Here is a 13,964-nt window from a genome sequence, read left to right as displayed (position 1 = left end):
TTGGGCCCCACTTGCTGATCCCGGGACGCCTAGCGTTCGTCCGCCGAGTCTCCGGTCGAAGCACCATTGCTACAACACTGCTACGACTCAGTCCCCGGGCCAGGGGAGTAAGCAGATGCAGATGGGATTTTGCCGCTGCGGACATTATTTTGCAAGATCCTACACCATTCGAACGCGAATGGCCTGAAAGCGTCTCGAGTTCCGTCCTTGATCCCAGGCTCGCCTGCAGGTACTTACCGTTGGTTAGAGACCTCAGTTGCCATAGTACATTTCGAAGCTAACTGTACGCGAGAAGACGACAGGAAAATGTCTTTCTCGAGCAAAAAAGGTCCTCTGAGTAGTCATCTCGAAGAAGCTGTGATGGAGAGTGCCTCGGAGACGAAGACAAGAAAGGTGCGAAGAGGAACCCGCAGTTGCTGGGAGTGCAGGCGAAGCAAGATGAAGTGCACCTTTGCGTTATCCACAGATAAGGCCTGTACTCGCTGTCAGCGCCGCGGGGCTAAATGTGTCAGTCAAGAGTTTCCGGAGCAGGTCTCTTCTTCTATGGACAGAAGTCTTCAGATGGGTGATCGTATCGTAAGAGTCGAGGCTTTGGTGGAACAGCTTCTTGCGCAAGGATCTAAAGAGTCAGGTTCCGGATATCCATCGGCTCAAAAGAGTAATGACACCGTTGGTATGAGTATTTTGAGCGATAACTCTCAGCCTGAGATATCATCAGCTGAGAAAGCCCCGGGAGGCCAAAAAGATATGAAGAAAATATCACAGAGTCTATACGATGCTTTGCCAATTTCTCGCGACATTGAGATGATCATCAAAGGGAACGGTAACACGTCGACCTTCTTTTATCAAATGCTCGTTACACCATATGACCGTCTTGACAGAAACAAGACTCTGGAGGATGTATTCAGCATACCATCTCCGAGAGCCCATCCCGTTCTGATAGCAAGACTCATGCTCCACATTGTGACATTCTTGCAGCATCTCCACCCGGGAGTTTTATGGGGAAATAGAAGGGTTGTCGGAGGCTCCTCAAGATATGAAGAACCGACTCGTGGACGTTGCTTTAACTTTCATCTCGGCAAACGACGAGCTCATAAGCTGCGTTGAAGGTTTAGATGCCTTGATGGTAGGGAGCTGGTACCAAGCTAATGATGGAAGACTGAGAAAGGGCCTTATAACCATCAGGAGAGCCATGACCATTGCGCAACTCATGGGCTTTCACCGATCAGGAAGTCTGGCCAAGTGCGATGCTGTTGATGAGAAAACGAGAGCATACCCGGAAGTGATCTGGTTTCGCATTCTATCCATTGAGCGATACATCTGCCTGATGCTAGGCCTTCCACAAGCTAGCTTGGACAAAAGCATGGCTTCGGATTCCGTACTCGCCAAAGACACGCCAATGAGCCGCCTCGACCGAATCCACTGCGCGATAACATCTCGAGTCCTGGAACGAAATCAATCAGATCCAAGTCCTCAGGATTACACTCTAACTCGGGAATTGGATGGAGAGCTCCAAAAGGCAGCAGCATACCTTCCATCCAGGTGGTGGCTCATACCGAATCTTGCAAATACTGCAGCTGATCCGGAGGGGATGTTTTGGGACATGCGACGGATATTTCACCAGCTGTTCCACTACAACCTTCTCATTCATATTCATCTGCCTTACATTCTGTGCCCTTCCGCGGATGGCCAAAAACACGAATATTCTAGAATAACTTGTGTCAACGCGGCTCGCGAGGTGCTTTCTCGCTTTCTCATGTTCCAAAGCTTCAACCGGATCGCATTTTGCTGCCGAACGGTGAACTACTTCTGCTTGGCAGCGGCTATGACCCTACTACTTGCCCATATCGATGGACGGAAGCGCTCGCCCGCCTTCAACCATGCACAAGGGCTAGGTCAGCAAATGTCGATAGCTGAGAGCCTGTTGGCACATCAGCGACCTAGTGACCGTGCTCTAGTCGAGCAGGCACAAGAAAGCATGGAGGAAATTAGCCGACTCTATGGAGATGCACTGAGTGTACAGACTGCTGATTTGTTACGGCGACTAATGGAGGTTGAGTCTGAAGTAGCTTCGGGTCAGTCATGTCGAGTTGAAGGCTCCGACCAGAAGCCCCCTGGAGACAACGAAATGAGAACTACAGATAACGGTGGCGTGTTACAAATCTCGATGCCTCACTTCGGCTCCATCAACATCACTCGCGAGGGCGTTGTATCGAAGGATAGTCAAAGAATTCCAAAAAGCCAAGCCCAATCGATGCATGGGGCCAAGCGCAATATCCCATTCGATCCAGAAATGGGCAATAAGATGCCCAAAAAGGCCATGGACCGGGAAACCACCCAATCTTTTACGAAGAGAACAGACTCTCTCTCGCGGGATATTCCAGCATCAACATCTACAGATCCAGCCGATTTTCCAGCTCAAGGGCATCAGGCATTTAACGACATTTCTCAGGTGCCCTTGCAGGAGGTTGAAAACAATGTGAATATTTGGGGAGTTGATGAGTGGGCCTTTGAGGGCATTGACTTGGCCTTTTTTGATACGCTAATGAGAGGCGCTGGCGAGGATACGACGGACTGGCCGGCATGGATGAACGACTCCTAGGTTTGGGGGCAGAGCTTCTCCGGCAACTCCATCAAATCATTTGCCATAATTTAGGCTCTATCCATAATCCTAATTCAACAAGATAGACTTCGAATGTCCAGTGGTAACGAAGTTCGCTCGCAGAACTTGGCTAAGCTACATGACGTCAGCGGGTGAGCTTCGAGCTTGCCCCATGACTTTTTATGACCGCACCTAACTCTCTCCAGGCCTCCTGGACATCTTCTCATATCTAAACGAGAAAAAAAAAAGTTCCTTTCAAACTAGAATATGGATGTGAGTGGCCCAGACACCCGCCTACACCATTCATATCAGAATAACAGTCGCTAACTTTCTGCTCCCCAGGTCTTCCAGATCTACACTTACTCCACCTCGGCGTGGCTCGCGCTCCAGAGTGTGCCTCTGATTGCTATGCCCAGCATGATAGTGGCACTGCTCCTGGATGAAACACGGCCAGCAACGAGTACGCCCTTAGCTCTGCCCATGAAACTGCGCCACACTAACCTACTGTACTTCATTTAGCAATCGAAGTCTACTTCGCGAGAAGCCTCGGAATCGGCCTTTTGACCATAGCGATTATGACAGCGATGCTCACCGGGTCAATTCCACTAACGTCGGCAGTCAAAGAGCCCATCACTGCCGAAGAGTCTGACCCGAAAGCACCGTACGCCAAACCAACGTTGATTATCACGTTCTTTTTCCACGCCGTTTCAGCCTTCTATACCTATACGCGATATGTTACCGGAGGGCACGGTGTCTTCGCCATGGCTGTCGGGGGCAACTCTCTTCTGGCCTCCATTGCACTGTGGTGTGTGCTTTTCGCGACCAGCGAGGGAAAAATTAGCCGGAGGACAGGCGCTGACAAGAGAACGGCTGGTTTCCCTTTCTCGAATTCGGAAGCTGCCAAGAAACATGCGGGCAAGAAACTTTGAGGACTTTTCTTGACCCTTTTTTCCCTATGCCATAGGCTGGATGTCGATGGGGTTTCCTGCCTAGCCTACTATCAAGTACTAGTAGCGAATTGAGAATTCTTCGATAGAAGCGCACGATGTAAAAGTGGTACTCTTACCCGCTCACATATCCCGACGCGAGGCATACTCATAGTGACTTGGATGATCTGAACGGAAAATAACCTGGGGTAGTAACTATTTTACAATCTAACCGATTTTCGGTAACATTTCCTTAGAACAGGCTGGCAACAAGTGATACTGGTAGTAGGAGACAAAAAGCGATTTACTGGGTAAGCTATGTCGAATGGGGTGAGGCTTTTAGTACGGAACTCAACGCCAACCACCACTTAGACGTTATTTGCTGTTACAATAGGCCAAGGCGTTAGGCCAAACGACTCCAAACTGTTAATTCATCATACTAGAATACCAGACTGCAGCTTCTTCTTACTGATTGACTGGCCTTGGGGTATCGGGGTTCAAGAGAAGATCTGGGAATGTAGTAGTCGCAGCACGATAAGCCAGATGACGCGAAGCTTATCACGCTCCGAAACACGACGCCGCTTGAGCCGCTCCTTGTTTCCTCCAAAAGCAGCGCCCCGTCAACATGAATCCCCCATCGCCACGGCCTATAGCTTCTGGTATACCAGTGGTTGGGCCTTCTGCGATAAACCAAATCGGAACTTTCTACCCTGGCTCCCAGGATTTTGCTGCATTTAGATCTCTGAATAAAGACGGCCCTCACGCTCTTCAAGATGCATCCCAAGCTCAAGACGCAATGAGACTAGCCGATAATGCACATGCAACTGAGCAAGAGATCGCGCTTCTCCAGCCAGATGGTTCTGCTTTCGAGCAGTCTGAACTTGGTCCCTTGGTTACCGATGGGGCCGAATCTCCCAGCTTTGCAGGACACCTGCAAGGTATGAAATTGGTTCCTAACCCGCCAGACCTGGAGTACTGGAGAGACAAGTTGTTCCATGTCGACGAAACTATTACCTTGACAGAAGAACAGTACGTAACTTATGTAGCCCTGGGCTATGCCTGGGCTGTGACTATGGATCATTTGTTCCCTTTCCAATCCTGTCGCCATCGAGTGGAAATTTGGAACCACTTTGCCGTATAACTGACTATGTCTCGTCTCAATAGATTCCAGACCTGCTTTCCCCACGTTGATAACGTCTACTCACATCGTTCAACGCAGCGGTATAAACGCAGGCCTCTAGTGTCGCACTATTGGGACTGTCGGCTTAAAGGCCGACCATCGGGAACCCCCAAGTCTGACGATCCAAATAAGAAGAAACGGAAGCGTACCGTTCGAGAAAGGGACCTCTGCGACGTCAAGATCAAGATCACAGAGTACTTACCAGGCTATACAGGCGTAGACTCAACAGGCGGGTTTGAATCAATGCCAGCAAACCTACAGCCAGGCGTCCATACGCTCTTCCCGGTTCAAACCAGCGGAGTTCAGCCATTCGGCGTTCTGGAATCAGCCCCAGCTCTTTCACAAGGCCAACTTGGTGCGAACGGCGAGAGATTTTTTACAATCCAGCGAGTCAACGGCAACGGGGCCAACGGCAAGAATGACGGAGTGAGTGGCGGTCATCGGCATACACTCGAGGAGAGTGATCGAGTCAAAAAGAACACTGTCCAACGAAAGTATCTAAAAGAAGACAAACAGAAGAAGAAGTTCACGGTATGTAGATTTCCCGGGCGAGCACGAATCCCGGAGTCCCGGGCTGTCCCCGCAGAACTTGGCTACGTCACTGTCAAACACCCACTTCGTTACATTTTTTGTTCTGTTGCAGTCCGGGTTAAAAGTGCTTACAGTGCCTTTTGATCGTGCAATTATTCTGTCTCATTTTATTTTGAACTGATCCCTGATACTTCGGCAGTTTCGAAGCATGCCTGACTTGAATCAGAAAACATACCATACCAAGGCCACGGGCCTGGCAGCTACAACAGCGCTGAACCACTCTGCTGAGAACCCTCTCCAGCTCTATGGAAGCTGTTTCTGGTGAGTTCCTCAGTTTCGCAACAGATGAGCCATCCCTCAAATCTGATTCCTGGCGCTAATCTTCCCCAGCCCCTTCGTTCAAAGGGTGTGGATCGCACTGGAGATGAAAGGTATTTCGTACCAATACATTGAGATAGATCCATATGCAAAACCTCAAGCATTGCTGGAAGTAAACCCACGGGGGCTTGTTCCAGCAGTGCGCCACGGCGATTGGGGGTGTTATGAGAGCAGTGTTATCATGGAATATGTACGGAATCATCCAGGACCTATTTCTCAAATCTCCCCATCACTGACACAAATGTCGGTAGCTCGAGGATCTGAACATCGGCACGCCACTTCTACCCGCAGACGCAAAGCTGCGAGCCCACTGCCGGCTTTGGGCAGACCATGTAAGAGAACTAAACCAAAAGGATCACGCACATGCTTATAAGCCATAGATCAACCGAAACATTGTGCCGGCATTTTACCGGGTCTTGCAAGAACAGGATCAGCAGAAACAGATTGAGAATGCGCAAGAGCTTCAAGAGGCCTTCGACAAGCTGATCGTGGCAGCGGATCCTTGTGGCCCATTCTTCATGGGCTCGCAGCCATCGTTTGTCGATATCCAAGCCGCGCCCTGGGTTCTTCGACTGAGCCGAGTCTTAAAACCCTATCGAGGCTGGCCCGACCCCGAGCCTGGTACTCGCTGGGCTTCGTGGGTAGCGGCCATCAATTCTGATGAGCATATTCAGGCAACGACGAGCACGGACGAACTGTATCTTGACAGTTATGAGCGATATGCCCGTAAGTTCACCAAAATTCTAGGAGAACTGTGCCAGGTTGCTGACTTTTCGGTTGATAACAGAGAACCGTCCGAATACGTCGCTGCTTGCTAATGCAATCAATACAGGACGCAGCCTCCCATAATGAACTGGTGAGCACAACGCCTGTGTCGGGATTCACATCCACAGCCGTAGCACAATCATATTTCAATATCAATTCAACAAGCAAGAGAGGGCCTTTCAACCTCCTCGAGCGCCTCTGTTCAATTTAAAGCCACCTCGGCCACTAGCATCGGGACCTCGTGGGCTGCGCACTGGTTGGTGCGGCGCAGTCTGCTTGTCGGAGTCGTTTCGTTCGATCTGAGGACGGTCCCGCTTTTGTAGAGATCCGGTCGACCTTCCTGGACTCGATGGATCAAAGAGATTATTATGCCTTGACTTGCTTGATGTAGACGAAGAATCTCTCTTCTGGTAGTCTCTGCCACCCCCGCGACCTTTGCCCTTGCCCCTTCCCTCGCCTTGCTGTGTTTGCCGAGGAGGAGTTGTGCTTCTTGGAGAGGAAGCGCCCGACGTATTAGCCGAGTTGCTACCGAACAGCCGCTCTCTCACTTCTTCATATTTGCGCTGCTTTTCCTCGCGGTTCTTGAGCGCTTGTGCCTGACGTTCTTCGGGCGTTGGCTCTGCGTTTTTGGTATCTTCGTCCGAGTCGCCTTCCTCACCCTCTAACCCGAGTTGCGAAAACCCCGAAGTTGCTGCATCTATTCCAATTGACGGTTGCTGCCGGGTCCGGGTTGCTATTTGTGGTCGGCGACTGAGGAGTGTTACAGCCGGCTTAATATCTTGCCTCAACGGTACATCGGAGCGCGTTTCAACGAAGTGGAATGTCTGTGGTGATTCTCTGCGACGCGCATTAATTCCAATGGTTTTTTTTGTAGTTGCATGATGTTTCAAGTCACGTACGCTTCAGCCCATAGCTGACGGTTGAACTCCGCCTGCTGTGCTCGTCGTTGGGCCTTTGTAATTTTCGACGAGACTTTTTTTTCGGGCGGGGTTGGCTTTGTCGCTAGAGTCTGTGATTGTTCAACTGGGTCAGTATATTCTCAACCTATCAGGGAGAAAAGTGAATCTGCGTGCTTGCCCAAAAGGCTTCAAAGAAACCAGCTGAAAAACATATAGACTTACATCGGCTTGGGACTGCCAGTCTGCATCCCATGCATCGGGCACTTCAGATTCGTAGTTCATGGCGCGCGAAACAGGTTGGGAAAGCAGAAGGGAAGGAAGTAGCTTGCGTAAATTATGAGGCCCGAAGTAATGATGCCAAAGTTGAAAGCCCACGATCTGCGCTATGTCGAGTACAAAAAGGAAGAAAGAACAGCAAAAGAAAAATCGAGCCCAAAAGCGGCCACCGCCCCAGGGTCTCCGCCTCCGCCCGTCCGCTCGTTCAATTGTCCCCCCCACCTTGAGCTTCCGCCTTGAGCTTTCCGCCTTGTTCAACCAGACCGTCATGGGCGTAGGTTAGTCTTGCGAGGGGTGAGAAGTGGAGCACTCGGTGGTTTAGGCCTCTTGTGCTGACTTCGACTTAATCATTTCCACATTCACTTCAACATCACGTTGCACTTGGTTAACTATGCAAACAGATCGACGAGATCCAGATGGCGATTCTGAAATGGCCTCCTCAGTAGGCTCAGTCCACTCTGACTCCGATAATCCTGACCACGGAGCCCGCACACCCACGCGCCTCGCACAATCCTCGGCAGTCGCCGCCGCAGAGCTCTCTCCGCCAGGGTCGCAACCGCAGCAAACCTTCGGGTCTTCTCAGATGAGACGCCCTAAAGGAAAGCCAAACGGACAAAGAGGCATCAGGTGCTGCGATTGCAAAGCAAGCCGCGGAATGGAAGACCAAGGCTGAGTCCCAGCGGGCATGGGAGCATGTCATTGATCGGGACTTCACGCTTGGTATGTTATAAGTCCACATGTTTCTATCGTCCTACAGTGTTGACAATTTTTGCCAGATCAATTTGGAGACCCTTTCGATGAGCGCGATATGCAATAGAATCGCTTCATCCATTTGGAGGCAAAATTGACATGAATGATGAGTAATGATTTTTCGTCGAGCACTGCTATCTACGTCTATATGGCTGTGACTTCCAAACGCGGGACTTCGGAGTACTCAAATGCGTTGCTCTTGTCCTTGAAATCCATCGGTTTTTGCTCGATAGTCTCCCTGAGCAACACAATTGGGTGGATTACGAGAATGGAGTTCGGCTTGAGAGGCAACAAACATAGCATGCTACGGCTGTCTACCACGCCAAGGCCCAATCATAAATGTACTATCGTACTAGAGCTTTCATACAAAGGCCTGAACAGGAGTGCTTGACTTTCGGAGCTGTTTATTGGGGCTGCTCATTCCACCTTCTCGCTGATGGCGTTTCACTAGGCAGTGTCTGAACAACCTTTGTCTCTCATAGATTACAAGGTATAAGCGAGCTCAACGTTTTGCCCTCAGGCTTAGTACTAAATATATATACTATTCTCTTCATTAATACTGGTGATTCTATTACTCATGGCCAACATTCTAATGCATCCCAGATGTATACCAGGGACGTCTGTTATATGATCCGAACAATTCCAAGGACTTGCAAGTCTCCAGTCGACCATGCTCGGTTAAGACAGTTAACCAAATTGGGATGACGAAAGAGCCAAACGGGGTTAGTGGCAGGTGCCACGAACGACGTTGGCCGGACAACACGGCTCCTTCCACTTTTGCGGTGACGGCGCCCAAATCAAAACCATCTTCCCCTCCAAACCTCCTCGGCGCACTCGAACATGTTTATTGCTCTCATCCTAGCCCTTTGAGTTTCCTTCAGCGGCATCTCCTAATTTCCTTACCTATTTTATCAGTAGCGGTGATCATCTATTTTACTCTTGTCGCACTTTTGAATTCCGGCACCATTTGACACATTCCACACGCGTCCACAACAATGGGTACTGATCCCGCTCTGCCACAGGCGCAACAATGGTGGGTCGTCCCTTTCTCATGTTTTGCTAGCCCAGTCAATCATTCTTTGTCCCAATCAACCTCTGTCGACTGCTTGCGCTATCGAATTCAGGGGCTCGCGAGTCTGCGCACAACGTATAGACCGCCAATGCATAGGGCAACACATATATATATAGTAGCAACAACATACTGACTTGACGCGCTTATTTGCGCATATCAGGGCGACCGCAGAACAACAACCAGCGACGTCATACAGCTTCTCCCCTATTAAAGCTATCCGTGCCATCCCCCGACTGTGGGAACGCAAACCCTCGACTCCTTTGCGCGGTGGAGCGAAGTCGAAGAAGTTGTGGAAGCGATTCCACTCATCCTTTTCGAACATGCAAACCTTGCAGTCAGCATCAGCTACCGGCAATAACCCGTTTGAGATTGCCATCAACTCCTCCAAAGACACCCAAATCCGTGGGGTCAAGCGCCTCAGGGTTGATGACGAGCTCAAGGAAAACGGCGACTATGAACGGAAACAGCGAGGGGCTTCATTCCTCGAGACACAATGGCTACCAGATTCTCGCAAACGACGTAAGTCTTTTAAGATCGCACACTTGTCTGGTGCTGGGTTTCCTGACTTGGGTCGCAGGCAAATTACCAGATGCGCCCATCAATATCTTCGAAGACAAATCACAAGACTCCGAAGGCGATTGGGCTATGACCGACTCGCCCCGAGCTTTGAGTACCATCTTAGCCCCCCAACAAAGCACCCGTGTTTCTAGGTGGCGCGAATGAAAAGAAAGAACAAACCTTCCAGGCCCCAGATGGCCAGAGCAAAGAAATCTGTCCCCCTGGAATTTCCGATGAACCGAGGAATGGCGATGATTCCGTATCGAGTGTTGAGAACATCGATCCCACCCCTGTTCCTCCAACGGCAAACGTGGAGAAACTTACACAAGAGCAAGAAGGAACCCTCGTGAGGTCTGCTCTGCGCAGCTCTCTCGACGGGGACGATAGGGAACTCCTCAACAGCTTTGTTTCACGGGCTCAAGCTAAGCGTGCCGCCAAAGCTATGATGAGCCAAGAAGTCGAAAGTGAGAAGTCTTCTAGCCCAGAAGAGGTCGTCAACACGGAAGGTATGACGCCACGGTCGCGCTGGGCCTTGGAGGCTTTGGACACGAATGCTCCCTCGCCAATCAAAGTGCCAGTTTCTCCATCGAAATGCGATATCGATATCATCCCGGGTGACGAATCCCATGAGCGAGAAACGACCACTGAGCACATTGAAGATGAAGTCAACCTGGGTAGCCCAAACCCAACTACCCGGCGAAGCACTAGGGTCAAGGCACCTGCGGTCAAGGTTCCTGCAGTTCGTAATACTATTGCACTACGCAGGGCGAAGGGCAATGAGTTTATCTTCGTTCAGCGAACCGAGGCTCAGCAGTTGGCCCTGGCCACCAAGCAGCATACCAGACAAAACCGCGGCGATGCTATTTCTCCGAAGTACGTCTTGGAGATGATGGCTAGTGGAGACTATCAAGATGCGACTGAAGGTAGCAACAATGAGCGGAACGCCAAGGGTGCTCGGTCACGAAAAGCATCTCTAAAGAAAAATGTTACTTGGAACGATGCACGACTAGTAGAGTTCGCAGACGATGCACAGGTCTCGGAAGATTCTGTGGAGGAGGCTGGAGAAGTCAAGGATGATACCGAATCCTCGAAATTGCGATCTAAAGCTAAGCGGGTATCACGCAGTGATCGTAGCAGCCGCAGCAAAGTGCATGAAGAGATGGTCAGTGCTGTGCCAGAGGATCTCCCAACCGCTGCTCCTGCTCCTGCTCCTGCTTTACCCAGCGCAACATCACGGTCGAGACGTGTGCGACGCCTGGGAGAGTCGTCCAAGATCTCAGGAACACCCGTCAAGACTGGAAGTGGCCGCCTTAGCAAGCCAGCTGCCCAACCAGGCCCAGTTGATGCCAGCTCGGGGCCTTCGACCCCTACCAAGGCACGTCGCAAGCTGGTTCCCAAATCTCCGGGAGCATCCTCATCTATGCTCCCTATCTCCAAGGACCAGTCCTTTGTTAGTTCAATTCCTACCCGAAGCGGGAGCACTTCAACTGCCAAGTCAGAAGGGAACAAGCGCAAGAGTGCGCTCGAGGCCAGTGCAGGCTGCACTCCTATGCCTCGGCGGGTCCGAGCTCGACCTTGATTGCTGGGAGTGCATTTGTAGTTTTGAATCGGTGGAAAAGGGACCCTGCTTCTAGCTCTTTTTTTTTTTTCTTTTTCTTTTTGAAAGAACCCTTCGGATGATTCATTCCCGGAGTAGCATATTGCTGTGTTATACCGTCATTCGCAAAGGAGTTTTGCTGGGCTTCAAGATACCAATGTCGTTGCTCTAGTTCTTTGTTAGGATTTTCTACCTGACCTCATTTCAATTCCATCTTCCTACTTGTTCCATTCTGCCGCCGATGTCGTTAGACACGAGCCTCTTACACTAATCCTTATAGGTGTCTCGGGTGATTGTGACGGGCCCATCTGGTTGGTTTAGCCTATTCATAGAATCACACTATCACTAGCATTTGGACTCCCTGGATATGTAGCCCATATGATCATCCTCAATTGCAGCTGGCTACCCTGATTGGAAGTTAGAGGCGGCCTAGCTCGATTCGCCTTTTAGCCGCTATCGGCCGGGGGGGGGGACGCATTACTCATATTGTACGCGTGCAAATCGCAAGCACTTTTATCTGTCGCAGGGATGGCTCAATCCACCTCTGTAAACCATCCAAAATGAACGGATACACGCACTTAGACCCCTTCGACACCGGCACCCTAGCCGTCGGCACATTGCATCACCTGCACTACGAACAATATGGCAAGCCAGACGGTAAACCAGGTACTACTCAATTGCATATATTGACCCCGCCATTCACCCCCAAGCTCTAATGCCAAACAGTCATCTTCCTCCATGGCGGGCCAGGCGGAAAAACCTCCAAGGGAAACACCAGCTACTTCAACCCCGCCATCTACCGTGTGGTCCTCATGGACCAGCGCGGCTGCGGCAAATCCACACCAGCCATCGAACTCCGCGAGAACACCACCCCAGACCTGGTCTCCGACATCGAGGCCATCCGCCAGCACCTGGAGATCGCCAAATGGCACCTCCTGTTCGGCGGATCCTGGGGCTCCACGCTCGCGCTGCTCTACGCCCAGGCGTACCCGGACAAAGTCGGTGCCATGGTCCTCCGCGGCGTGTTCACGACTCGCGCTGCGGAAGTTTCGTGGTTGAACGGCGGGGTTGGCGCAGCGAATGTCTTCCCCGAGGCGTGGGAGACCTTTGTGAATTTCTTGCCGGGGAGTCAGCGCCATGCCCCCGTCGCAGCTTACTACAAGCTGCTGACGGGGGAAGACCAAGCGCTGCGTATTGCGGCGGCGCGCGAATGGAATCGATGGGATTTGAGCGTTGGGTCTTTGATTCCGGATGAGGAGGGGTTTGCGGCGCTGGAGGATGAAGAGTGGTCGTTGGCTCATGCGCTTATGGAGGCGCATTATGCAGTGCATCATTTTTGGTTGGAGGAGGGGCAGATCTTGAAGTCGGAGAATATGGCGAAGATACAGCATATTCCTGGTGAGTCGGCCATGAGTGGTCAGGGGGTGTTTGCGGATTTTCTCATGAGGAATTAGGAACTATCGTTCACGGCCGCTACGATATGGTTGCTCCTGCGCAGACGGCTTGGGACTTGCATAAGCTATGGGTTAAATCGGAGCTTTTTTGGGTTCCTGATGGTGGACATAGTGCGAAGGTATGGTTGCTCTTATGAAAAGCTCCTATGATCTTATCTCTAATGATTCTTAGGACCCCCTCACAAGAATGAGGGTCCTGGATGCGTGCAACGAATTTGCGTCCTTGGACTTATAGCAAGTCTGAGGACAACCCCTCTTACGAGTCAGCCTCATAGAGAGGAAGAATAGGTTCCCGCATGATATGCGCGGGATGGAGTATCAAACCATGACAGGATTCGAAGGGCGTCGGCTGTCACGCTACGAATCGGAGTGTCAGAGCAGTAGAGTCTTGGAATCCTGTGAACATGGGGTTGAGAGGTCTCCCGCGATTTCGCCTCCTTCGGGAGGAGTTGCAGCCTTGAAGGTTATTCTCCATTCTAATTTGCGTTTAAAGCGATTACAATAGCCTTCTTGGCTACTTGACAAACATCGGCTAGTCCCCACAGAAGCCTCAGATAAAACTTGCTTGAATCTGTCCGTAAAGGAAGGAATATAGGCCATACGAGTAGAAAGTGTAGGCTAGTCTCGGCCAGATGCTAGAATTTCGATTATACTAGTATCTTTCCGTTCTCCAGAGTTCTCGCAATGCAGATCTCAGGCAGTGATATTGTTGCCTCATTCCTTCCTCGCAGAAAGTTGGAAAGCAAGATCTGGTGTGGGGATTAGTTGGATGTTTATTGGGCGCCTGTGTGGGGGAAACTTGGTCTCACTTGCATGCTGCCAGCACACCATCTGCAAACTGGCCCCATATCATGTTCTTTCGCTACAGATGAACGAGGTCATCCAAAAGTTAATCTCGATGTTGGACTCCAGGTCAGTCTCGTCGACAGGCTTGTGTCACTTCTTCAACTTCGAAGCTTTTGCTTCTGATTGCTTC

General features: G+C 50.8%; 7 protein-coding genes across 7 annotated transcripts; 6 read left to right on the top strand and 1 right to left on the bottom strand.

Annotated features, from left to right (window-relative positions):
- Positions 1–306: 306 nt before the first annotated feature.
- N7468_010290 (uncharacterized protein) lies at positions 307–2,602 on the top strand (the record flags this gene model as incomplete). The annotated part of the gene is made up of 2 exons (XM_058479585.1): positions 307–963; positions 995–2,602. 2 exons carry the CDS (start codon positions 307–309, stop codon positions 2,600–2,602), a joined length of 2,265 nt encoding a protein of 754 aa, XP_058326153.1.
- Positions 2,603–2,869: 267 nt separating this feature from the next.
- N7468_010289 (uncharacterized protein) lies at positions 2,870–3,531 on the top strand (the record flags this gene model as incomplete). Its single annotated transcript, XM_058479584.1, has 3 exons — positions 2,870–2,875; positions 2,945–3,062; positions 3,122–3,531. The coding sequence occupies 3 exons, from the start codon at positions 2,870–2,872 to the stop codon at positions 3,529–3,531; spliced, it is 534 nt and encodes a 177-aa protein (XP_058326152.1).
- A 622-nt stretch (positions 3,532–4,153) lies between these two features.
- N7468_010288 (glutathione S-transferase family protein) lies at positions 4,154–6,466 on the top strand (the record flags this gene model as incomplete). The annotated part of the gene is made up of 7 exons (XM_058479583.1): positions 4,154–4,557; positions 4,693–5,239; positions 5,439–5,560; positions 5,630–5,807; positions 5,869–5,949; positions 5,998–6,343; positions 6,405–6,466. 7 exons carry the CDS (start codon positions 4,154–4,156, stop codon positions 6,464–6,466), a joined length of 1,740 nt encoding a protein of 579 aa, XP_058326151.1.
- Positions 6,467–6,561: 95 nt separating this feature from the next.
- Positions 6,562–7,563, bottom strand: N7468_010287 (uncharacterized protein; the record flags this gene model as incomplete). Its single annotated transcript, XM_058479582.1, has 3 exons — positions 6,562–7,219; positions 7,282–7,391; positions 7,504–7,563. The coding sequence occupies 3 exons, from the start codon at positions 7,561–7,563 to the stop codon at positions 6,562–6,564; spliced, it is 828 nt and encodes a 275-aa protein (XP_058326150.1).
- Positions 7,564–7,666: 103 nt separating this feature from the next.
- Positions 7,667–8,374, top strand: N7468_010286 (uncharacterized protein; the record flags this gene model as incomplete). Its single annotated transcript, XM_058479581.1, has 4 exons — positions 7,667–7,835; positions 7,959–8,106; positions 8,162–8,277; positions 8,334–8,374. The coding sequence occupies 4 exons, from the start codon at positions 7,667–7,669 to the stop codon at positions 8,372–8,374; spliced, it is 474 nt and encodes a 157-aa protein (XP_058326149.1).
- A 928-nt stretch (positions 8,375–9,302) lies between these two features.
- Positions 9,303–11,516, top strand: N7468_010285 (uncharacterized protein; the record flags this gene model as incomplete). Its single annotated transcript, XM_058479580.1, has 4 exons — positions 9,303–9,340; positions 9,540–9,898; positions 9,957–10,049; positions 10,090–11,516. 4 exons carry the CDS (start codon positions 9,303–9,305, stop codon positions 11,514–11,516), a joined length of 1,917 nt encoding a protein of 638 aa, XP_058326148.1.
- Positions 11,517–12,094: 578 nt separating this feature from the next.
- On the top strand, positions 12,095–13,223 carry N7468_010284 (uncharacterized protein; the record flags this gene model as incomplete). Its single annotated transcript, XM_058479579.1, has 4 exons — positions 12,095–12,200; positions 12,261–12,932; positions 12,989–13,107; positions 13,161–13,223. 4 exons carry the CDS (start codon positions 12,095–12,097, stop codon positions 13,221–13,223), a joined length of 960 nt encoding a protein of 319 aa, XP_058326147.1.
- Between the last annotated feature and the right edge of the window lie 741 nt (positions 13,224–13,964).

This window comes from Penicillium chermesinum (genome assembly GCF_028974085.1).
Source record: "Penicillium chermesinum strain IBT 19713 chromosome Unknown utg000008l:1.0-1752722.0:1.0-1753981.0, whole genome shotgun sequence".
NCBI lineage: Eukaryota > Fungi > Ascomycota > Eurotiomycetes > Eurotiales > Aspergillaceae > Penicillium > Penicillium chermesinum.
The sequence above is the reverse complement of the archived record's forward strand: the minus strand, read 5'-3'. Positions and strand labels throughout refer to the sequence as shown.